Source organism: Myxine glutinosa, chromosome 3 (assembly GCF_964187855.1).
Source record: "Myxine glutinosa chromosome 3, kmMyxGlut1.1, whole genome shotgun sequence".
NCBI classification, from domain to species: Eukaryota; Metazoa; Chordata; class Myxini; order Myxiniformes; family Myxinidae; genus Myxine; species Myxine glutinosa.
Window position 1 is genome coordinate 216,931,402 of NC_136263.1, and position 24,912 is coordinate 216,956,313.

At 46.7% G+C, this 24,912-nt stretch overlaps 1 protein-coding gene across 13 annotated transcripts in view; it reads right to left on the reverse strand.

The window, feature by feature from the left end:
- Positions 1-24,912, reverse strand: part of SMG7 (SMG7 nonsense mediated mRNA decay factor) — a 396,971-nt gene that overhangs the window by 288,226 nt on the left and 83,833 nt on the right. For all 13 annotated transcript variants that reach the window (XM_068109497.2, XM_068109496.2, XM_068109493.2 and 10 more), the window contains exons 4-5: positions 12,752-12,884; positions 12,379-12,553 (exon numbers count right to left, since the gene is read on the reverse strand). In XM_068109497.2, the coding sequence (XP_067965598.2) occupies positions 12,379-12,553; positions 12,752-12,884 (308 nt within the window). The remainder of the gene's footprint in view (positions 1-12,378; positions 12,554-12,751; positions 12,885-24,912) is intronic.

Below are 24,912 nucleotides of genomic sequence, written 5' to 3' on the forward strand. Positions count from 1 at the left end.
TGGGCTTCCCAATTGAAGCCCCGCCAATTTTGTTTGCACTTCCCAATTGAAGCTCTAAATCTTGTGTCCCAAACCCATCCCTCTCTGTACCCACCGTACCCAGTCGTACCCAACTGCACCTGGACTATGTGTCCTTCTCTCCTGACAAGGTGGAGAAATTTTGTCAAACCTTGACTCTGATTCTGCAATTGGACCAGCCGGCATCAGCCCACGGGTCCTAAAATCCTGCTCTGCCGCTCTATCTCACCCTCTCTCTGTTCTTTTCACACTCTCTTTTACTCAAGGTCATCTGTCAGCATCTTGGAAATCAGCAAACATTAGCGCTTTACACAAAAAAGGTGCAAAAACAGATCCTTGCAACAACAGACCAATCAGCCTGCTCCCAATTATCAGCAAAGTCATGGAATCCATCATTGCTTCGGATATCAAATCCTTCCTCTTCTCCAATGGCTTGATCTCCGATCATCAATTTGGAATCAGACCAGGTCATTCTACTCTGGACATGATGCTTCTGCTGTCTCAACAATGGATGGAGGTCCTCAATGCCAAACAGGAAATCAGAGCTGTCTCCCTTGACATATCACGTGCCTTCGATACGGTCTGGTACCCAGCTCTGCTCACCAAACTCTCCTCCTATGGTATCCATGGAAATGTCCACGCTTGGCTTGCGGACTTCCTCTGGTCGTAGTCAACGTGTGGCCCTGAATGGATTTCTCTCATCTCCCCTTCCTGTTCTGGATGGAGTTCCCCAAGGTCGTGTTCTGGGCCCTGTGCTTTTTCTGGTCTTCATCACTGATCTCTCCGACTCTCTGGAAAATCCTCTCTATCTCTTTGCTGATGACTCCACTCTTTGCCGCTCCATTCCTGATCCCTCAGATTGGCAGTCTGCAGCCTCCTCACTCTCTGCAGACCTGGACAAAATCAAAGACTGGTCAAACAAGTGGAACATGTCTTTCAATCCTGACAAATCTCACACTCTCACTATGTCTCTCCGAAAAGACCGACTGGAAAACCCTCCCATCTACTTTCTCAACAATCCTCTCCAAGAAGTTGTCGCTCAAGCTTTTGGGTCTCACTATCTCCCATGATCTTTCTTGGGAAAACCACATTTCCAAGCTGGCCTCCAAAGCCAGTCGCCGACTGGGCATCCTCCGTCGTGCGAAGTCCTTCCTTGACACACCTGAGCCCCTCACCACATACAAGGCTTTTATCCGCTCAATGGAATACTGTTCCCCCCTCTGGGCCGGTGCTCCTGCCTCACACCTAGCTCGGTTTCATGCTGTTGAAACCAAAGCTTTCAGAATCATTGGAATCTCCTGTGATGAAGCTAAGTCCGAGGGCCTTTCACTCACTCACCGCAGGCAGGTTGGTGGTCTTTGTCTTCTACCGACTCCTCTCCGGCCTTCCTCCCCATGCTCTCTCTGTGCTCTGTCCGCCAAATATTCCTACAGGTCGCACAAGATCTGCCAGCAACCCTCTTATGGTTAAAATGCCAAAATCTAGGCTCTCTGCTCACCTTCGCTCTTTCATTCCCCTTTTCTCCCGCATCTGGAACAAACTCCCACACTCCCTTCAATCCCACTCCTCCCTCCAGGTCTATAAAACAGCTGTTCACTACCATCTCTTATCTTCCCCCATCCAAAACCTTGATCTTTTCTACCCCCGCTCATTCATCCCAGATACACTTTTTGTTGTGTTTGTGTCCTTCCCCCTCTCTCCCCATCTTGTCTACCAACAACAACAACAACAACATGCATTTTAAAGGCCATTTTCCCTACTAGAGCGGGGGTTAGCTTTGAGGTCCCCATGACAATCTTCTCCATTTTGCCCTATTTTCTGCATCTCTCCTTGTTAACCCCCTTGCCCGCATTTCTTCTTCCACCATCTTTAGCCAAGTCTTTCTCGGTCTTCCCCGTCCTCTACTTCCTTCTACATTCATTTCCATCACTCTTCTCAACCAGTCACTTTCATCCTTCCTCAACACATGACCAAACCATCTCAACCTGTTCCTCTTCACAGCATCAATCACAGGCTCTATTCCCATCATCTTTCGCAATTCATCATTTGTCTTCCTCTCTCTCAACGATACTCCGCACATCCGTCGAACCATTGGCATTTCCACCCTTTCCAACCTTCGTTGCTGCTCTACGTCCATTACCCATGTCTCGCTCCCATCTATATTATAATAGCCGTAGATGATTCTGTCTGTCTGTCTGTCTATCTGTTGGGTGTCTGTCCGGGGTGTGGCTTACTCGGTTTGCAGAGTAGCTCCACCCATAGCTCCACCCATTCTGGGAGTGGCTATAAACAAATATCCACCATTTTATTAACTCGCATAGCTTTGAGTCCTGTTTTGTAGGCCCGTGGTGTCTTGCTCTCCCCCAGTTTTATTTCAAATCAAATTCGATAAATCATTTCATTTTTCACAGTCGCTAACATAGTTTTAGACTCGGTTGAAAAAAAACGGGAAGAAAATCCGATGAAAGTTGCCGTTTATAGAACGAAATGAATTCTCAAAGTCCTGTAACTTCAAGGCCATTGAGTCTCTCTCACGCCTTTATCTCCAATCTAACTCACCATATGATTTCATTTTTATCGATGGTTTTACTTTTAGACTCGGTGTCAGCAATAATTGAGAACAATCCACACACGCGGGAAAATGCAGAGATATATTTTTTAAAATCGCGTCATGGTGTATCATACACCGCCCAACATGACACCGCCGGCAATGTGTCGATATATATTAAAAATTCGCTTTTGCTTTTCCGTTATGATATATTACTATTTCGTTTGATGATAGTCGTCACAAAAACGTCAACAATGATGCCGACATATATTTCTTCGTTTTTATTTCATTCAACATATTAGCCGGAAGTAAAATATGTTTCAGGAAATTACCGAGAGATATTTCTTCGTTTTTTTTATTAGTTATATGCGCATACACTTTAAATAGGTTTATTTGAAATCTTTAATTTTCCACAAACATTCCACACACGCGGGAAAATGCAGAGATATATTTTTTAAAATCGCGTCATGGTGTATCATACACCGCCCAACATGACACCGACGGCAATGTGTCGATATCTATTTTAAATTCGATATATCATTTCATTTTTCACAGTCGCTAACATAGTTTTAGACTCGGTTGAAAAAAAACGAGAAGAAAATCCGATGAAAGTTGCCGTTTATAGAACGAAATGAATTCTCAAATGCCTGTAACTTCAAGGCCATTGAGTCTCTCTCACGCCTTTATCTCCAATCTAACTCACCATATGATTTCATTTTTATCGATGGTTTTAGAGTCGGTGTCAGCAATAATTGAGAACATTCCACACACGCGGGAAAATGCAGATATATTTTTTAAAATCGCGTCATGGTGTATCATACACCGCCTAACATGACACCGACGGCAACGTGTCGATACATATTAAAAATTCGATATATCATTTCATTTTTCACAGTCGCTAACATAGTTTTCGACTCGGTTGAAAAAAAACGGGAAGGAAATCCAATGAAATTTGCCGTTTATAGAACGAAATGAATTCTCAAACGCCTGTAACTTCAACTTCAAGGCCATTGAGTCTCTCTCACGCCTTTATCTCCAATCTAACTCACCATATGATTTCATTTTTATCGATGGTTTTGGACTCGGTGTCAGCAATAATTGAGAACATTCCACACACGCGGGAAAATGCAGAGATATATTTTTAAAAATCGCGTCATGGTGTATCATACACCGCCCAACATGACACCGACGGCAACGTGTCGATATATATTAAAAATTCGCTTTTGCTTTTCCGTTAAGATATATTACTTTTTCGTTTGATGACAGTCGTCACAAAAACGTCAACAATGATGCCGACATATATTTCTTCGTTTTTATTTAATTCAACATTATTAGCCGGAAGTAAAATATGTTTCAGGAAATTACCGAGAGATATTTCTTCGTTTTTTAAAATTAGTTATGTGCGAATACACTTTAAATAGGTTTATTTGAAATCTTTAATTTTCCACAATATAATTTACTTGCCATTTATCATTTGATGATTACGAGACAAATTCCTCTTGAGGATCGTGACAATTCATGCGCTGCGTGGAAACTTCTATTTCCAAAATGAATGAGACGATCGATGAAGAACGCAGACTTGAACAGGATGCAGCAAGAAAACGAATGAGACGGGCGAACGAGTCCATCGACGAACGTCAATGCAAACTTGCGGGGTCACCCGTGGGAATCCCACGGGCATGGATGTGTGTGACATTTCGACATATTGAGTTAGATGCTGCACATTCATTTTTACAAAATGGTTACTGGCAAGTCATCAGATCCAGAAATGGTGTAAAAACCACCGTTTAGAGGCCATTTTTCCCCGCAAAGCGGGGGTTGGCCTTTTCGGGGACCGTGGTAGTTGTTGTTTTTTTGTCCCCTTTTTGAAGCAATGTTTTACGGCCGGATGCCCTTCCTGACGCCAACCCTTTTTGCCGCCTTCAACGACAAACAGGGAATTACCAGTGAACTGGTACTCAATTAGCCGACCTCGGAAGGATGACAGGCTGAGTCAACCCCCCTGGCATTAATTCGGCGATCGACCGAGATTCGAACCCAGGATCCTAAGCCGGCACCCTAGCCGCTAGCCCAACACCAGAAATGGTGTCATGAACACAATTTATTTACGCACAAGCACAAAAGCAAGACGGGCCGATTTCCGATTCCGACGGGCCGACGGGCGAGACGGGCCGATTTCCGATTCCGACGGGCCGATTTGGAGCAAGAAAAAGAACGAGACGGGAGAAAAAGGAGAGAAACGAGACGGGGAAAGCCGATTGGAGAGGCGAGTGAGGCGCGATTGGAGAGGAGTGTGAGGCGCGATTGGAGAGGAGTGTGAGGCACGATTGGAGAGGAGTGTGAGGCGTGATTGGAGAGGAGTGTGAGGCACGATTGGAGAGGAGTGATTGGAGGGGAGTGTGAGGCACGATTGGAGAGGAGTGTGAGGCGCGATTGGAGAGGAGTGTGAGGCGCGATTGGAGAGGAGTGTGAGGCGCGATTGGAGAGGCGTGTGAAGGATTGCAGAGGAGAGGAGTGTGAGGGATTGGAGAGGTGAGGGATTGGAAAGGAGAGGGATGTGAGGGTTTGGAGAGGAGAGGAGTGCTAGGTGGAGAGAGGAGAGTGTCAGGTGGAGACAGGAGAGTGTCAGGTGGAGACAGGAGAGTGTCAGGTGGAGACAGGAGAGTGTCAGGTGGAGAGGAGTGAGGGGTCACATATTATGTGAAATAACTAAATTCACACCATTTCTGGATCTGATGACTTGCCAGTAACCATTTTGTAAAAATGAATGTGCAGCATATAACTCAATATGTCGAAATGTCACACACATCCATGCCCGTGGGATTCCCACGGGTGACCCCGCTAGTAAATCATAACACTTCTCACACATGCAGCATACACCTTTCCCTTCAGCTTCAACGACACTCCCCTCATCATCAGCACGCCACTCAGTTCCCGAAACTTCTTCCATGCACATCTCACTCTAGCAACCGTTGCCGAGTCTGATCCACCTTCTCCATTCAGCATGTCTCCGAGGTAGCAAAATGTTTTCACACCTTCCAGCTTCATGCCATCTCCAAGATCCAACTCAACATTTCCTCCATCTGCAGATCCCTCTGTGCACACCTTACATTGGAATGTAGCTGCCACACTGGTTAATGACCCTCTCAGACCACTACATTTTTGATGAACCCACTCAGCGCACATTGAACATTGAATGGAGTTCACTCCGACACCCTTCCTACACACAGCACAGGGCCACTTCCCAGTTCTTTCCACCTCACCACATGCATTACCACTTGCCATCACCTTCGTCTTTCCGATATTCACCTTCAGACCTTTTGTCTCCATACATTCCTTCCACTTGTTCATCTTTTCCTTCAGTCCATCCATACTTTCCGCAAACACCACCAGATCATCTGCATACAACAACTCCCACGGTAAATCCTCCTTTACGTTCTGAGCCAGCACCTCCATCACAGCTACAAATAGTAGTGGACTTTGTACCGACCCCTGCTGCACTCCCACCTTCACCTCAAACTCACCACTGTTCCCGTCCTTCGTCCTTACAGCTGTGCGCGCTCTTTTGTACATTGCCATCACTACTCTGATCAACCATTCCTCCACTCCTAACTTCCTCAATGCCCATGTCAATACTTTGCGTGGAACCCTATCGAATGCTTTCTCCAGATCAACAAACCCAAGAAACAACTTCTTCCTCTTCTCCATGTACTTCTCCTGCAACTGCCTCGCAATGAAAAGCGCGTCTGTCGTTCCTCTTCCTGGCATAAATCCAAACTGCATTTCGTCGATCTTCACTTTCTTCCTTATCCTCCTCTCCAACACCCTTTCCAATACCTTCATTCCATGCTCCAATAACTTTATCGCTTGGTACGAGCCACACTCCAGAGGGTCACCTTTCCCCTTGTATAGAGGGATGAGGGTACTCAGTTCCCAATCCACTGGAATGCGGCCTTCTTTCACCACCAGATTACAGATCTCTGTCATTCTCCACACCCCAACTTCATGCTGCCTTCAACATATCTCCCACAACTCCCGTCGGCCCTCCCACTTTTCTACCCTTCATTGCTTTTATCGCTTCCTCAACTTCCTTCTCAGTTATCTTCTCTGCCGGTCCTAAAACTGGGTTACTCTCTATGTTGCCATCCCATTCATTCTCTGTATTCAACAGCATTTCCATATATCTTTTCCATCTTCCTTTAATTCCATCTGGGTCGACAACGCTTTGTCCCACTTCATCCTTCAAACAACTCACCCCCATCACATCACACCTCTCTTTCGCTATCTGCTTTGCAATCCTGAATACTGCTTTCTGACCCTCTTCCGAATCCAAGCGTTCTTCAAACATTTTCCTACATGCCTCCTGCACCTTTGCTACCTTTCTTAGCAGCCTTCCTGGCTGCCTTATAACTTTCATGCTCTGCTGTTTCTGCTCCCGTACCCTTCGCCTTCTGCCACTCCTTGAACTTCTTCCTCTTCTCGTCAATCCTCTTTCCAACTTCATCATCCCACCACCATGTTTCCGAGTGCCTCGGTGGTCCTTTTGTCCATCCACATACCTCACCAACGGCTCCCAACAGACTAGCTTTCATTGACATCCAACCACTTTCAAGCTCAACCACATCATCCTCGACCCTACTCAGCCTCTCTTTTAATGCCTCCCTTACTGTCACCTCTTTCAACCTCCACACTTTAATTCTCGGTTGGTACTTCACCCGCCGGGCTCTCCTCGCACCTTTCACCCTTATGTCGCAGACAACCAAGTGGTGCTGTGAAACAGCCTCCTCCCCCGGGATCGCCTTTGTGTCCCGGAGGTGCCCCCTATCTCGCCTACGCACCATCAGGTAGTCAACGGTTGTCGTTGACCCACCTGACGTGTATGTAACAAGCTTATTATCCTCTTTCTGGAACTGAGTATTACAAATCAACAAATCAGCTCCATCAGCAAACTCCAAAATCCTTTCACCTTCTCCATTTCTCACACCATATCCGTAACCCCCATGAACTCCGTCAAAACCATCCATACTCCTTCCCACATGTCCATGTAGGTCTCCTCCTACCACAACAACTTCCTCATCTTTCACGTTTTCCATTAGCTTCTCGATCGCACACCAGAACTTGTCCTTCTCTTCATCGCTTCGACCAACCTGCGGAGCATATCCCGAGATGACGTTCACCAAGAGCTTTCCAATCATCATTTTCACCATCATCAACCTGTCACTCACTCTAGTCACACTCACCACACTGTCTACAAACTCCTCAGAAAACAGGACACCAACACCATTCACACCCTCCAGGCACCCTTGCCACATAAACTTGTATTTCTGTCCCTGCCTACCCTTCACCATTCTTACGCCACTTCCCTTCCATCGTCTCTTGCACACAACATATGTCCACTCTTCTTCTGACCAATACTTCCACCACTTCTCCTGATCTCCCTGTCATTGTCCCTACATTCCATGTCCCAAACCTCAGAAACCGATCTCCACTTCAGGCTGTACCCTGCCCATATGTAGTTGTAATTGTCAATGTCATGGTTCTCTTTTTGAGGCAATGTTTTTATGGCCGGATGCCCTTCCTGACGCCAACCCTCTTAGTCGTCTCTTACGACACGCAGGGATACGGTGTACCTATTCTAATCCAGGGTACAACACTGGGAAACGGTGAAAACATGGAAATTCTGGTGGGGGGGGGGGGGAAGGGGGGGCGGCGTCAGCATCACGGCTGCGGTTTAAACATATTTAAATAATATTGAAACAAAACCATGAAAAACAATCTGGGAAAAGTCTCTAAGTGAGAGCGTGGATTTGGGAAAGCAGGAGCAGAGGTGGAAGAAAAACGAGATATAGGGGGTGGGGCACAAGTCGAGACGAGGAGGAGAGCAAACAAGCACGTGTCCGGGAGGAGAGAAAGAATTAATATAGAATTTTTATTATTATTTTTGTTCTGTTTTCAAAACGCTGGACAAAGGGTAAGATGTTCGTGAGGGGTAGGGGGGAGAAAAGTAAATCAAAGAAACAACAAAAACCCTGTAAAGGAAAGAACCCATCTATCTATAATTCCACTAATCTCTGTGTGTGTGTATGTTTGTTTGTGACCGCTGTTTCTCGACAACCACGGGTCCGATATACTTTAAACTTGCCAGGTATATTGCTGGGGACCCGAGGATGTGCCTTTTCAAGGTTTCATATTAATCGGACAAGTAGTTACCGAGCTCTGGCGATTTAGCCGTTCGCCGTTCGCTTTGGCGTTGCGAATGGACCAAACCATTTCATGTAAATAGAGGGGGGGGGTTCTGTGGTCGTTGCGAATGGACCAAACCATTTCATGTAAATAGAGGGGGGGGGGGATTGTCACTGTACTCGCAAGCCGTTCGCCGTTCGCTTTGGCGTTGCGAATGGACCAAACCATTTCATGTAAATAGAGGGGGGGGGATATAATTTTAGATATATATATAGTACGGGCATATATATAGTACGGGCATGCCCTAGTATTCACAAAACACTGATGGGGGGAGGGAGCCCGGAGAGACCAGGCCGCGCACGAGGCGCGAACAAAAAAAACGACTAATTATGCAAGATGATGTGCAGCAAGATTATGATGAATGGGAAGACAGTGGAGAGAAAGTGGTACCATTTTGAGAAAGCATACAATGAAATGGCAAAATAAGTGCTGGCTTACAAAAAGAGGGACAAAAACCATGGATCAGTAAGGAGTGTTGGGAGCTAGTAAACAGAATACAGGAATAAGGATAAAGAAGTTAAGAAAAGCATGAGAAGAGATGGGAGAAAATGGGCAGATGACCTTGCAGATGATCGCCACAGCTGAAAAGCAGCAGGTAATGGGAGGATGAAAGAGCTATATGAGATCACCAAGACCCTCAGTAATGAAAAAGGCAAAACAATGAATGCAGTTAAAGACAGGACCAGAAATCTACCAATAGAAAAAATAGCAAGGAAGAGAAAGTGGAGAGAGAACAGGCAACCCAAACAACTCAATAAATCTTAAATAGACCGATACCTGATGATCTTATAGCAGAAGAGGAGCGTGATCCTGTTATAGAAGAAATCAGCACAAGTCACATGTCAAAAACAGAAATTCGAACAGCAATAAAGAAGATGAACAATGGTAAATCTGGAGGCAAGGATGGAATTACTGCTTAATTCTTGAAAGCAGGCATACAGTACATACAACAGATGAATGGCTTGACAACTTGTTCAGAACAATTTGGGATAAAGAGGAAGTACGTAAAGCGTGGAAACAGGGGATAATTGTCAAGATACCAAAGAAAGGCGATCTTTCAGAATGTGGAAATTGGAGAGGAATTACTTTAATATCCATTCCAAGTAAAGTATTTGGAAGAGTGCTGATAGACAACAAGTTGAGGGTTGAGCAAGCAGGCTTTAGGAGAGGTAGAAGCAGAGTGGAGCAAATCTTTATCCTGCACAACATAATTGAACAGGTCGCAGTGGTAGGCAACCCGATACATTACTTTCGTGGACTTTGAAAAAGCCTTTGACTCCGTGCACCGAAAAAGCCTTTGGAAGATCATGGCTAGTCATGGAATCCCTCACAAAATTATCAGAATGTTACAGATCCTGTATGAGGATAGTGAGTGTGCAGTGCTGGAAGGAGGAGAGGAATCAGTGGTTCATGGTAAAAACAGGAGTGAAGCAAGGAGATGTAGTCAGGTTTTATATTTTTTGCGAGAAGTACACTGGACAATGAGGAAGACAACAGAAGGAAATGACACAGGGATAAGGTGGAAGTGTACAACCAACCTGGAGGACTTGGACTTTGCTGATGACATTGTTGTTTTATCATCAAACTACCAACATATGCAAACGACAAAAATGAATCAATTCACATCGAAAACAGGACTCAAAACAAACAAGAAAACAGAGGTTTTGAGGACAAATAAAAAACTAGAACGACACTCTTCGACGTCACGATGTCGACCGATATGCTTCTGCCCACATTATTACATCGCTAGGCAGGCATCTAGTGCGTGCCCGTACGTGCAGGGAGGTAAGTACGTGGACATACGTACATTAACGTACGTACCAAAAATAAGGCCTCACTGTCCGGAAGTTCGCATATCGCAGTTACGATTAATCGCAAATTAGTTTTAATGGCCAATTCTTCAATTAGCGCCAACATATTTTGCAATTTTGCAATTTCATCGCAAGGAAAAGCACAAAGAGAAGAGAACAACAAACACACACACGGTTCCTTCACTGTAGCTTGACTGTACGTGCAAAAAAAAAATTAAAACTTTCATCGTTCCTTCGGTCTTCGCTCTCGTCCTTCGCTCTCGTCCTTCGCTGTTCCTTCGTCCACGTACAAAACGTATGTGTTTGCTAAATAAATGGCCATAACCTGGTAACCACTTGTCCGATTAATAGCAAACCTTGAAAAGGCACATCCTCAGGTCCCCAGCAATATACTTGGCAAATTTCACTTAGATCGGACCAGTGGTTGTCGAGAAACAGCGGTCACAGACATACACACAGACAGACACACAGACACACAGAGATTGCTTGCATTATAGAGAGATTACAATACTTGTACCAAGTTTGATTTAAATCAATTCAGCTGTTCTCAAGTCATCACATTTGTACCTGACATGACCTCTGACCTTTGACCTCTTGACCACAAAATATCAGTTCAAAATAATAAAAATAACAACAGAATTCAAATTGGAGACCAACATCGAAATGAAGTCGATAAGTACACCTAGCTAGGGGGCATCGTCAACAAACAAGGAGGAGAGGAAGAAGATATTAGGAACAGAATTTCTAAAGCTATGGTGTCCTTCATGAAACTCAAACAAATATGGAGCTCAAGCATTTATACATCGAAAACTAAATCAAGACTGTTTAACTCACTTGTCGCATCACAACTACTATATGGATGTGAGGCTTGGAAGATCAATAAAGGGGACAATTGGAAACTCGACACATTTATATTCAAATGTCTGCGCAGAATATTAAAAATGAGATGGCCTTACTTCATATCAAATGAGGAAATACTCAAAAGAACCAAAATTATGAAGATCAGAGATGAAGTCAAGATCAAAAGATGGAAATGGATTGGACATGTGCTAAGAATGAATGATTATAACAACTGTGTGACAGCATTGTCATGGAAGCCTGAGGGAAGAAGGAGAGTGGGACATCCTAGAACAACCTGGAGGAGAACAGTGGAAAAGAAGAAAAGAAATAGGATGGAGATCATGGAATGAATCCAAGCTGATAGCCAGAAACGGCAGACTGGAGCAAGTTGGCACTGCAGCCTTATAGGCCACTTGGCCCGAAGAGGATAAATAGATAGATACGTAGATAGATTGCTACCCCTACCGAAAACCTTTTCCAACCCAGCTGGAAAGTGTTTCATTATGATCATGTTCCGAAGAAAACTGCCGACCTGTCTTGGAGGTTGGCACATTGGATATTACCCACCAATAAGCTTTTGCACAACTTTTCTCCTGAAATATCTGACCAATTTCCCTTCTGTGGAGCTCTCGAGATCTTGTCACATGCTCATAAATGGAAAAGGAAATATTGGGGTCATAGCAAAATACACAAACCCAAAGAAAACATGAAACATGGAACATGGAACAATGGCCATTAGGTGCAAAAGGTAAAGATGAAGGCTTTGTTTAAGTGTCCAATTGCAATCTCCAAGGGAATACACATGCATTTCAAACTCAAAACAAAGACATTATGATGGGGGGAACTTTTATAAACATCTGTATACAGTACTTCAAATAAATCGAATTTTAAATGCTTAGAGCAATGTGTGTTGCTTACCGATGTCACCGAGGTGGACGAGACAATGCTGACAGATGTAGAGGCAGGAATTGGGCTGTGGCCTCACCACGTCAGAACCAGCTGCCATTGCAGGGCCAACCAGCAGGCCCAACTGGCATGCACGGACACGGCCTGGCAAGTCTACATCAAATACCGCACAAAGTTCTTGCAAGAGCTGGGACATAAAAAAGAAAGAAAGAAGCAGCAAACAAGTATTTCAATTCTGCCTTGTTGTGTGGACCTAATGGATAACAGCCATTCACAACAATTGATGGATTAAACGACCATCAATACTTTATAACTCCGACAAATTACATTCTAGAGAAAGCAATTTTCATGTTCAACAATAAAAGTGGCAGGTTTCTATAACCACCTGTGTGTAGAAACCACTGGAAGCTTCCAGGAAAAGAGCCAGGTTTGCCTGGACTTCTGCACGGTTGGGATTAGCACGGTTCTTGGCCTGACTCTGCAGAGATGTGATCTGGTTCTTGAAAGCAAAATTCCAGCTGAAGTAATGGAATATATGGAGAAAAGGGGAAAAAAAGGAAACACATGGCAGGATTGAAAACTTGACTATGAGCCTCCAGACAAGTTTATAATCCAAAGACTTCACAATTTCCTCATGAGGAGATAATCGTGTCTCAACTGCAATATCGACGACATCACTTGTACTCACACGTGTACACAGCACAAAACACATAAAAATGCCTCAAACCTGCGAAGCAATACAGGACAAGGATTTCGATACCAGTAGCTTCCAGCATCGCAAGTGCAACCGAGCTTGACCCAACACCGCAGGGGCTAGCGAGCTCAGCCCTGCGCCCCCAGCAACGCAGATGCTGGCAAGCTCGGCCCTGCGCCCCCGGCGACGCAGGCACTGACGAGCTCGGTCCTGCGCCCCCGGTGACGCAGGCGCTGGTGAGCTCGGCCCTAACAAACCTGGCACCGCAGGTGCTGGTGTCATGGAACAATTTTTGTACATAAACCAAGTCATGTTCACTCATTGAATACTTGTAAAATTTAATAACACTGGGGAAAAATACTCATTCTGTTACAACAGCAATACGTGGAAAAACCAACTCACACAGCACAAGGACTCCGGGCCGACACGAGTATTCTTCCTTGATCTCACTGTTTTGGCTTCTTTTATATCAATTAAAGAAAAAGGGAGAATATTTGATTGGGTCCTCACAGTGGGAGGGGACAGGAGGGAAGAGATCGGGGGACGAGGGATTCTGATATCCGCAATTAGTATTTACGCAGGTCTGCAAATGAGAGACATGTACAGTCATACCCCGGTTTTACGCCATTCCGACCTACGTCAAATCCGACTTTACGCCACTCTTCTAGAGTAAATTTCAGTTCAGCGAACGTCATTATGTGCGACTTTACATCACTCCTACGGACGTGAAAAAAATTTAACAATTTAAACAATTGGATGTTTTAACATTTTAACGATCGTTGATCGTTGTTTTAACGTTGATGTTTTAACGATCGAAACAATTTAAAATACAATAAAAAGCACATTAAAAATTTTTTTTTAATGTACGTACAGTATACGTACGCGTAGGTGCTGGTTCTCATTCAAAACAAAGGCGACGCCATATGCATTTTGTCCTGTGCTGCGGTCGCGTGCTTGCTTTGCCTGTCGCTGGTATTTTTGTGATTATTCCTTTACTGTGTAAAGGTTCCTTTACTGTGTAAAACAACCAATGTAACGTGGCAACGGCGAAACATGACGATGCCAGCTCGGACGACCGTCCGTAGCAGACGTCACGTCACGTCACCGTGCAGAGTGTGCAATGTCCGCGATGAGGTCAGGCCCCATGGCCTATGGCCCATGTGAAACGAACGACTGTGTCATGCATCGAGCCGGGGTGCCTCGTCGGGCACCTCGCCGGCATCGACGAACCGATCGACGTGTGCATGTGCACATGTACATGGATTTGCAAATTTGCAATTTGCTGCGAAGCCACAGCCTCCTCCAGTTTTTTTACTCTAGTTTTACGGTGTTTGTCTTCATTTTAAGGCATTTTTAAGACATTACGCCCGGTTTACGTCAAAAACCGAGTTACGTCATGGCTTATGGAACCAATTAATGACGTAGGCCGGGGTATTACTGTATATCTTTCCATCACAAAGGCAACTCTTCAGTCAACTGGCATCTGAGTTATACTCTTAAATTCCTAAAACATATTGTTACAAATTTTGGGGTACAGTGATATATAGATCAGGTAGATATGTGTCGGTATCATGCTCCGATTGTCGTGATAGGGAACCCCACATGTAATAAGTTTGTTTTGACGGTTAGTGTTCGTGTAAGTGTATTTTTGTGATCATACAAGGATGATCCTTGTGATAACTAGAGTAGTGATTATGCTAATTCCCCTGTTCGTAAGACCTGTGATCTATCCTTTGTCCCGTATGGCAACGCACTAGACATCGTGTCCAACTCCAACTCCTCTTCTTCTCCTTCGTGTCGTCACTTCCCTCACGCACCGTCCCGCCCTCTCGTGACGTCCATTCGTCCGCCCTTCCTCATGACGTCAAAAGATCCACCCCCTTCTCATCGTGTCTCAGCAGGGTGCGTTTTGGTCGGTGTTGTTCCATTGATGTGAAAGGGAAGGGAATTAATTAATGTAGGTGCGCTAGGGGCATGAATTCCTACTGTCTAGGTGCGGTGCCAAAAGGGACATTGGATTGACCACAGGGGTGGGAAAACACAAAGTTACCCTTATCGCCCTAACTACTTAGCACTTCCTGTCCCCGTACAGGAAATATATACGCAATTATCCCGGCATACGCCTACGCATACTAACTTAAAGGTACATAGTGGGTTCTAGCTATCGCGACATCCCGGAGCATTTTACCTACTCAGATCTACTCTGCTCTACATATTGCTCTACCAAATTCATAACAATATATATATATACATACATATATATATACAGTGGTACCTCGGCTTACGAGTGCCCCAACGTACGAGTTTTTCGGGATACGAGCCGTCGCTCGGGCGGTTTGTTGCTTTGGGATACGAGCCGAGATCCGATGTACGAGCTCAAAAAATTTATTTTTTTGAATTTTCCGGTTGTGGCTTCCGGTTCCGGTCACGCGGTTATCTTGCCGTGAAAGCATCTCTGCTTGGATATAAAACACGCAATCGTCGAAATACATGAGCGAGGAATCTCCTTGCTCCAGCCGGTGACGTCATCGGCGGGGATCCCCGCCTCCAGAGTGGCTGGTCACGTGACCGCCAAAGCGTGTCGCGCGTGCGGGTATAATGAGCTACACCTGTGGATCACGTGACCACGGAAGCACGCCTCGCTTGAGAGGCATGGCTTTCGGTTTGCGTTTTGCTTTATAAGGCGCGATAAATGGGCTTTTGAGTGTTAGCGGTTCATGGCGGTTGACGGTTCATGACGGTTCATGACGGTTCATGGCGTTGACGGTCAAAAACCCATTACATCAATTTTACCAGGCACTGTACAGTAAGTACAGTGGACACCAAATGCACGGTGGAAGGCTAGAAGTAGAAGATCGTCCAAGACAAGTGAGAATAAGCCATACTTTGGAGGAGATGACGTCATTCGCTGGTCCGATAACCAAAGATGTGGTATAAAAAACCAGGTGAGCTAACAATGCAGCAATAAAGGAATTCGGCCAAGGCACCGGCACACAACGACCTACCTACATCGAAAGACTCAATGCCAATGGTGACAGAAGCCAAGACGGCCGGCTTAAACACCGCCGAAAGACCACGGTGTACCAACTTACGATGCAGAACATCTTGCACTTAATATGATGACAACAGGTGCCATCCTCTGACGTACCATTACAGGTACAGGTACAGTACACGTGAGCACAGAGCAAAAGTTCACTGAAACCGAGATTAAGAAAAAAGAAAAAACACCTCGTGGTCCGTGCTCGATATCCGAGTTTCAATCTTTTCAAACACATGATGCTCTCGGTCACGGTATCTCCTGCGAGCTGCTTCTCCTTCAACCACACAAACAACAACTTCTCCATATCTTCATGGATAGAGGTCCGGAGCTTTGAAATAATCGTAACGCCCTTGGCTGGCGTTATAGCCTTTATGGACTCCTTCTGCTTCAAAATCGTACATATCGTAGAAGGAGTACGATCGTACTGCCTCGCCAAGTCGACAACACGCACACCTCACCTGGCATGCTCTTCTCCTCTGCTTAATAAAACCAGTTTATTTCTTTACATTCTCTTGTATTATGTACAGTATATACGAGGTCGTGCTTGTTTATACATTATTTGTTATTTATAAAGTACATTTTTGTTATTTAAAAGCACCTAACAAAAAAAATTGGTGTTTTTTTTTTGAGGCTGGAACGGATTAATAGCATTTCAATGCATTTGAATGGGAAAATTTGCTTTGACTTACGAGCGATTTGGCTTACGAGCTCCGTCACGGAACGGATTAAACTCGTAAGCCGAGGTACCACTGTATACATATATATATATACATATATATATATATATTGTTACGGACCGCGGATAAGGTGTTGATTTGCCAAACGGATGGCGGCCGCGGCCCGAACTATTAACAATGACTAAGACCCGATTCCTTAAACGTGGGTCAAATCGTGCCACAGATATTCAATGAGGGAAAAGACAAAGACGACACGGATGTGAAGAAGAAGAAGATGAAAAGGGTTTGAAATACGAATATGATTTATTTGCTATGTACAATCAAAAGAAACCAAGGAGGAGGAAGGATAATAAAATAAAGCAGAAAGAGGGACGGACCAGAAGGACACAGTGAGAATTCTAGCTTACCTATTACAGTCTTAATTAATACCCTGGACAGAACAAACAAAACAAACTCACGTACACAAAAGGATGGAAGGACAGGAATCGTTTGGAGGGATGAGCAGGTCGAATCACAGGGCACAGCGAGCAGGTCCACTCCGGGCGGGAAGCAAGGAGCCGGCAGCTCCTTGTATTCGGCTTTACACCGCACACCAGCAGGGTCACTCGCTGCCCCATCAGGGCTTCACACGGCTGGTTGAAACGGGGCTGGTTGAAGCGGCTCTCTGCAGAACTCAGTTGGGTCACGCATCTGCCGTATCTCTGACGCAACCTTTCTTGGAACCTTGGTGCAACTCTTTCTTGGCACTTCTTGCAACTCTCTCTTGGCACTTCTTCCAACTCTTTCTTCGCACTTCTTCCAACTCTTTCTTGGCACTTCTTCCAACTCTTTCTTGGCACTTGTCTCAAAGGCTTCTGCGCGCACTTTTTACAACGCCGCCGGCGATCAAGCCGCCGGCCTCTAGAACACCCCCATCGGTGAGCTCGCCTCGGCCCTGATTGGTCGGCACGGGCCCTCTGGCTCCACCCTTGATGACGATGGGCGGGCACGCCCAGGATTCGGTGGCTCCTCCCCCTTCTTCTCCAAGCCTACCTCGTGGCTAATGGAGTCGCGGTGAAAACCGCCCAGCAGCTGCAGCGAATGCAGTTGGCAATTGAGGCTTTATTAAATGAAAATGAAAGGGGATCTATCTATTTGAATTCGGTGCAATGGAGTGTCAATTAATGGAAGACACGGCCTTAACCTACATAGAATAAGGAAATAAACTACCAACAAGGAGGAAATCTATTATTGGCTAACATGATTGTTTATGACCTAATTACGGGACGCCCTTTTGACCTTTATACACAACTGGAGGAAGGAGGGCGATATTTTTACAACAATTTACACAACAATAAAAAAACACAATTCTCATATCCACAACACTGCACCCTCCTACTCTTAGGCACGTCCCGGGCCTATTACCTTTATGTTTAGTGTGGCACGTAGGTGTAGTTCCCTCTACATTTAACCTGACCCTGAGTGTGACCGTTTTAAAACATAAATAAATATGTCCCGCTGCTCCATTGCACCCTGCCTAACAGATTCACGCCCACAACTAACCGAATTGCGGAATTGTCTTCAAACTATACATTTACGGTGGGGGCGCATTATTTACGACGCTATTTTATTTACAAAACGCAACCCAGGACCTGTGATTGTTCTTTTGAGGGGGAGACAGTCTGCTCTGCATCGACGCACCATGAAGCACCCAACAACGCACCATGAAGCACCCAACAACGCACCAATACACCATCAAGCACCAATCGGTGCACAGTCACCACAGTTCTACAAGAAAAATAAACCAACAAACCCTTGGTGGTGTCTTGCTCTTCGGCTCCCTCTGCTGGCTATTGCTCTCTTCCTGATATCTTCTTTGCTGGCGGCCTATTTGTCATAATAAAAATCACAAAACGTGTCCATTTTTATTTATTTATGGCCCACAGGGCCGACTAGTGTGGTTCACCTGTGGGGCATAGGTGCCCTGTGACCAAGGTCCGCCAGCAAGATCTCGGGCCTTCATGGCCGTTTCCAGCAGAGGGGCCATGCCCCAACCCATGGGGTTCACAAGTGGTGCTCAACCACAGACATGTGGTCCATACGTGGTGCATCGATGCAGACAGCTGTGGTTGCGAGAGTTCGGGCGCACAATGGCGGACTCCCGCCCGCTCCCCTTGGCGCCCAGCGGCACACAGTCCTCGTGTGGGAGACAAGGGGGGGGAAAAGACAGGTGAGCGAGGGGTAAGGTCACAAGGGTACACATCAATAAAGGCAATGCAAGGCGAGGTGCGTATGGAGACGGAGCGGAGAAAAGCTCGTCCCTACCGTACGTCACCCCCCCCCCTGTCACCTACTCTACCCTTGCCCTTACCCCATATTTACAACAATCTACACATTTACAAATTCGTCACTAATGTCTCGTCTTCCCCATATTTCCCCTGCACCAAATTCGTCAGCACAATCCCTCTAATTCAAAATTTGCCATCACCAATTCATCATCAATCCTCATAAGGAGGAAGAGATGGAACAACAAAGCACAATGTCACACCCACGTCATGATGCATCTCACATTCCAAACATTTGCACCATAAAAATAATAAAAACAACCTGGCATGGTGTGGAGGTACGTCACCTCAGGTGAGTGGATGCAGATGGTGTGAGGAGATTCTTAATCCTAACTATCTTCTAAATGACTCTAACACACTTTACACTACCCGGGGTCTTTCCCTGCCAAACCATTGGCCAACTTACTCTATGTGGTTTTAAGAACCAAAATCCCATTGACCAAACTGTGGTGCTTCCTCAATTTGGGGTCTCACTCCCCCGATGCAACTCCCTGTGCCCTTGCACAATTTCAGGGCTGAGTCGTGTAGCTCTTCCAGCAGGTCTACCCACCTGCCCACCTCCACCACTGGAGTTGCCACCCGAGCTTACCGAGCTCCTCACCCTAACCTATCTACTGGGGAAGGCCCTCTGGCGCTCTCCCCACTCGGTGCCCTCTGGCACTGGGCTACCCGGGTCTGTCCTCCGGATCCTCGGGCCCCATCCACAACTCTAACGGCTCCCAGAGCCCACCTGCGGCCTCACCTGGCCGACATCCTCACAGTGGTGGAGTGCCCAACCAACTACACACACTAACAGGCTACACGCCCAGCCATTTCCACAACACTAATGCACCCATCCAAGTACCATTCTTCCACACGCACCACAGATGCCAATATCCAACCACAATTTACCTGTACCCTCTACCTAACACTTACACTACCCTCCCCGGGTATTCATGATGGGGTCCATCCTCCTTTCCCCCATCCACACCTTCGCACCATCCACTCCACTCCACCGTTTCCACCATACTCACTCCACGACCATCCATTCCATACTCCATATATTCCATACCATTTATTCCATACAACCATTCTCCATTCACCTGTAGTTGCACACCTGTGCAATCACACCTGGTGCCACCTGCACCCTCCTTCCTCCCTGGACCATTTGGTCAGCACAACTCACATCACTATCCCTCTCACTCATACACTGCTCCATCCACCTGTTCAGTTGCACACCTGTGCAATCACAATACAACTCACAATCACAATCAGTTACTCATACCCTGCTCAATACACTTTCGATCCTCACACACACGGCATCATCTCATCTAACTACTCCCCTCTGGAACTTGCGCTTCCCAGTCGCCCCTTTAAACTATTGCGCTCCCTCGTCATTATCATCCAAACTAATCTACCTGCATCCCCACTACCGGTATCATTGTCACTACCTAATCTTACCGTTACCCAAGGTCATCTTCTCTAGGTCCCTACACACTATAACCTAACCCTCCCGGGCTAGTTTTCACTGCCATAAACCCCATAAATCTAGTGCTCCTTTGCCCCCGCTGTGAGAGATGGCAGAGTTGCCATCCCACCACATCAGGTATCTCTCACTATAAATTTTGCTCTCCAAATTCCAACCAATCAAAAATTTTCTATCCCAAAATTTCGAATCCAAAAACACTATCACCATCATTACAGTCCGCTATATCCTAGCCTCGGTGCGTCATGACATCATTAAACTCGGCTTCGCAAAGCCGAGCAATGAATTCGGGTGGTTTGGTCGCCTGCAGGTTGAATCCGTCCGGCTTTCGGTTCAAGGGAGGTGGTTTGGTCGGGCCGAGATTCCACGCACCATCTCGGCGTGGCACCTCGCGGTCCCGGGCCCGATGGCTCAATCTCCCCCGGTCGGAACCCCGCCCCCGCCAGGGGGCTCCGTTCCGCTTCCTCCTACTCGCCCTTGAACCGGACCGGTCGCCTCGCCCGACAAGGCCTGGACTCGACCGTGCGGGGCGGGGCCAGGCCCGAATCGTGCGCAACGCCCCGGAGCGGGGCGACGCAGCATCGATCCGCGGGAGGCTTCGCATCCAACAAAGCCAAAGGGCTCCACGCACCGAGCGCCCGCTATCCGTCGCCCTAGCTGCTAACCCGGTCAACGTCGATGCTTCACTTGCATATGCGACCCGTTTCACACTCACAAAACCTGGCGTCTCGGCGCCTCCAGTGCATCCCACACACTCCGTCCATTCCACCAACGCACTCCCCGTTACACACCACACCTCTCGCGCACACTCGCTGTTCGCACACTCCCTTAACACACCTCGCGCACCGTCTTGCGCACTCTCCCTCGTCGGTACGTACTCCGTACCACTCACCATGGGCGTGCACTCCTGCATCCACCCACTACCGCGCTCCGATGTGCTCTCTCGCACTCGCGCCACCACCAACTCAGGTGTGCTTTCTCGCACACCCTCGCCGTTCATCCCATACGTGCATCCTCGCACCCGCTCCACCACCAACTCACTCCTCGTGTTACATTCCGTACACCCCGACGTGCATTCTCGCTCGCACTCGGTTTCACTCCCACACTTTATAACACACCCACTCGCCGACGCACACTTTTTCCTCACACACGCGCCATTTCCACTCACACGGGACCCTTCACCAACGCCCGGGTGCCATATTGATCCCAATCGCGCGACAATTCTCTTGTCACCAAACATCCTTCCACAAAATCTCCCCGCACAATACACAGCACGACTCACCTGGGGGATCCTTTTCTCCACGCGCACCTGCAAACTTCCATCTGGGTTAAGCACAGCATCGTGATGTGAGCAGGGACTTTGAGCATTATCCATTCCTTCCTCCAATTCCCACGCTACCTCTGTAGTTTTTCCAATTTCGATTATTCCCACTACTGCTTTTTCTTTATTCACATCGACAACCGTTGGCTTCAATAAAATTTTCTCTTCTACCTCAGCGGTCGCCGGCTTTTCCAAACCCCGGGTCGCGATCTCTATACCCGTCATTGTACCCGCGCTTTTCTCCACTTCGCCCAACCAGTGCTCCTCGACTCGCTTTACCTCCTCGTGCACCCCTGGGACCTTTTCGCTCAACCTGCGGTCTCTGTCCCCTTCCACCCGCTTTGCCTCATACCTGGACTTGTCCCTCGCCAGTCCCTCATTACGTTCGTTATTGCTTCAATTTGGTTCCCCACTCTGTTTTCCATCCCTTTGAAATTATCGTCTGTTTTTACCATAAAGGCCATCAATCATCATCTGTTTCATAAACAGGTCCAAATTCATTGGCATCTCGGGCTCGGCTGCTGCAACCACGGGCGCGGCTAAATTTGGTGCCGCTACAACCACGTGCGCGAGGGCGCCATCTTGCGCGCCTGATACCTCCTCAACCACCTCCTTATTGCTATCCTCCATTTCTTCCCTCTGGTCCTGGGTTACCCCTAACCCCTCTTCTAATTCCCCCACCTGCATCCGGTCACCTTGACCAGCCATGGCACGATTTCCAAATTTAAGATTTTTAAATAAAACAAAATTTTTGGGCCACCCGTAATTTTGAGCGCGCTATTCGCGCTTCAGGTCCGAATCTCACTCCCAGACACCAATTGTTACGGCCAATAGTACAATTGGTGTCCAAAATTTGGGCTAAATAAATTTAGTCCCAGGTTCGAATCCCACTCCTGACACCAATTGTTACGGACCGCGGATAAGGTGTTGATTTGCCGAGCGGATGGCGGCCGCGGCCCGAACTATTAACAATGACTAAGACCCGATTCCTTAAACGTGGGCCAAATCCTGCCACAGATATTCAATGAGGGAAAAGACAAAGAGGACACGGATGTGAAGAAGAAGAAGACGAAAAGGGTTTGAAATAAGAATATGATTTATTTGCTATGTTCAATCAAAAGAAACCAAGGAGGGAGGATAATAAAATAAAGCAGAAAGAGGGACAGACCAGAAGGACACAGTGAAAATTCTAGCTTACCTATTACAGTCTTAATTAATACCCTGGACAGAACAAACAAAACAAACTCACGTACACAAAAGGATGGAAGGACAGGATACGTTTGGAGGGATGAGCACGTCGAATCACAGGGCACAGTGAGCAGGTCCACTCCGGGCGGGAAGCGAGGAGCCGGCAGCTCCTTGTATTCGGCTTTACACCGCACACTGGCAGGGTCACTCGCTGCCCCGTCAGGGCTTCACACGGCTGGTTGAAACGGGGCTGGTTGAAGCGGCTCTCTGCAGAACTCAGTTGGGTCACGCATCTGCCGTATCTCTGACGCAACCTTTCTTGGAACCTTGGTACAACTCTTTCTTGGCACTTCTTGCAACTCTCTCTTGGCACTTCTTCCAACTCTTTCTTGGCACTTCTTCCAACTCTTTCTTGACACTTCTTCCAACTCTTTCTTGGCACTTGTCTCAAAGGCTTCCGCGCGCGCTTTTTATGACGCCGCCGGCCTCTAGAACACGCCCATCGGTGAGCTCGCCTCGGCCCTGATTGGTCGGCACAGGCCCTCTGGCTCCACCCTTGATGACGATGGGCGGGCACGCCCAGGATTCGGCGGCTCCTCCCCCTTCTTCTCCAAGCCTACCTCGTGGCTAATGGAGTCGCGGTGAAAACCGCCCAGCAGCTGCAGCGAATGCAGTTGGCAATTGAGGCTTTATTAAATGAAAGGGGATCTATCTATTTGAATTCAGTGCAATGCAGTGTCAATTAATGGAAGACACGGCTTTAACCTACATAGAATAAGGAAATAAACTACCAACAAGGAGGAAATCTATTATTGGCTAATGTGATTGTTTATGACCTAATTACGGGACGCCCTTTTGACCTTTATACACAACTGGAGGAAGGAGGGCGATATTTTTACAACAATTTACACAACAATAAAAAAACACAACTCATATCCACAACAATTTATATATATATATATATGTGTGAAACCTTGACTTACGAGTTTAATTCGTTCTGTGACCGAGCTCGTAACTCAATTTGCTGGTTTCTCAAATTAAATTTCCCCATTAAAATGAATTGAAATGCTATTCATCCGTTCCAGCCCCCCAAAAACCACACCAATTTTTTTGGAAGTATATATATATAAATATCTCACGCTTTATATTTCACCTGTATGCAGCATACAAGTTGGCAGGATGGCCTGGACTGGAGGTACGCACACTTGACTCTAAACTGTCCAGCCTGGGTTTGAATCCCGACCCAGCTATAACCTGTCATGTCGGTGTTTCACAGGCAGGGTGATTCATCAATGTGTGTACCGCTAAACTGGGCGCCCCGTTTGCGTCCCATTAGTTGTTGGATGTTAAGGATCTCACCGTGTCTTCCACAAGGAGAAGGCGAGCTATCGCCGGCACTCTGAACAAGTTGTGGCCTGGCATGCTCTTCTCCTCTGCCGTTATATACGTCCTCCTCGGCATCTTTTTCCAGAAGAGCCCTGTCTCGTCACAGTTGAAGATTTGCTGGGGGATGTATCCTTCGGCTTCTATCAGTTCGGCAAAAGTTATAATAAAATCTTCAGCTGCCTTCACATCCGAGCTTGCTGCCTCACCATGCCTGATGACGGAGTGAATGCCGGTCCTCTTCTTAAAATTATCAAACCATCCCCGACTGGCTTTGAATGACTCTTCCGATGCCTCGTCCGTTGATGTTCCCGCCGTCTGCTGCACCAAATCCCCGTAAATGTCTCGTGCCTTCTCACAGATGATGCTCTCGGTCACGGTATCTCCTGCGAGCTGCTTCTCCGTCAACCACACAAACAACAACTTCTCCATCTCTTCATGGACAGAGGTCCGG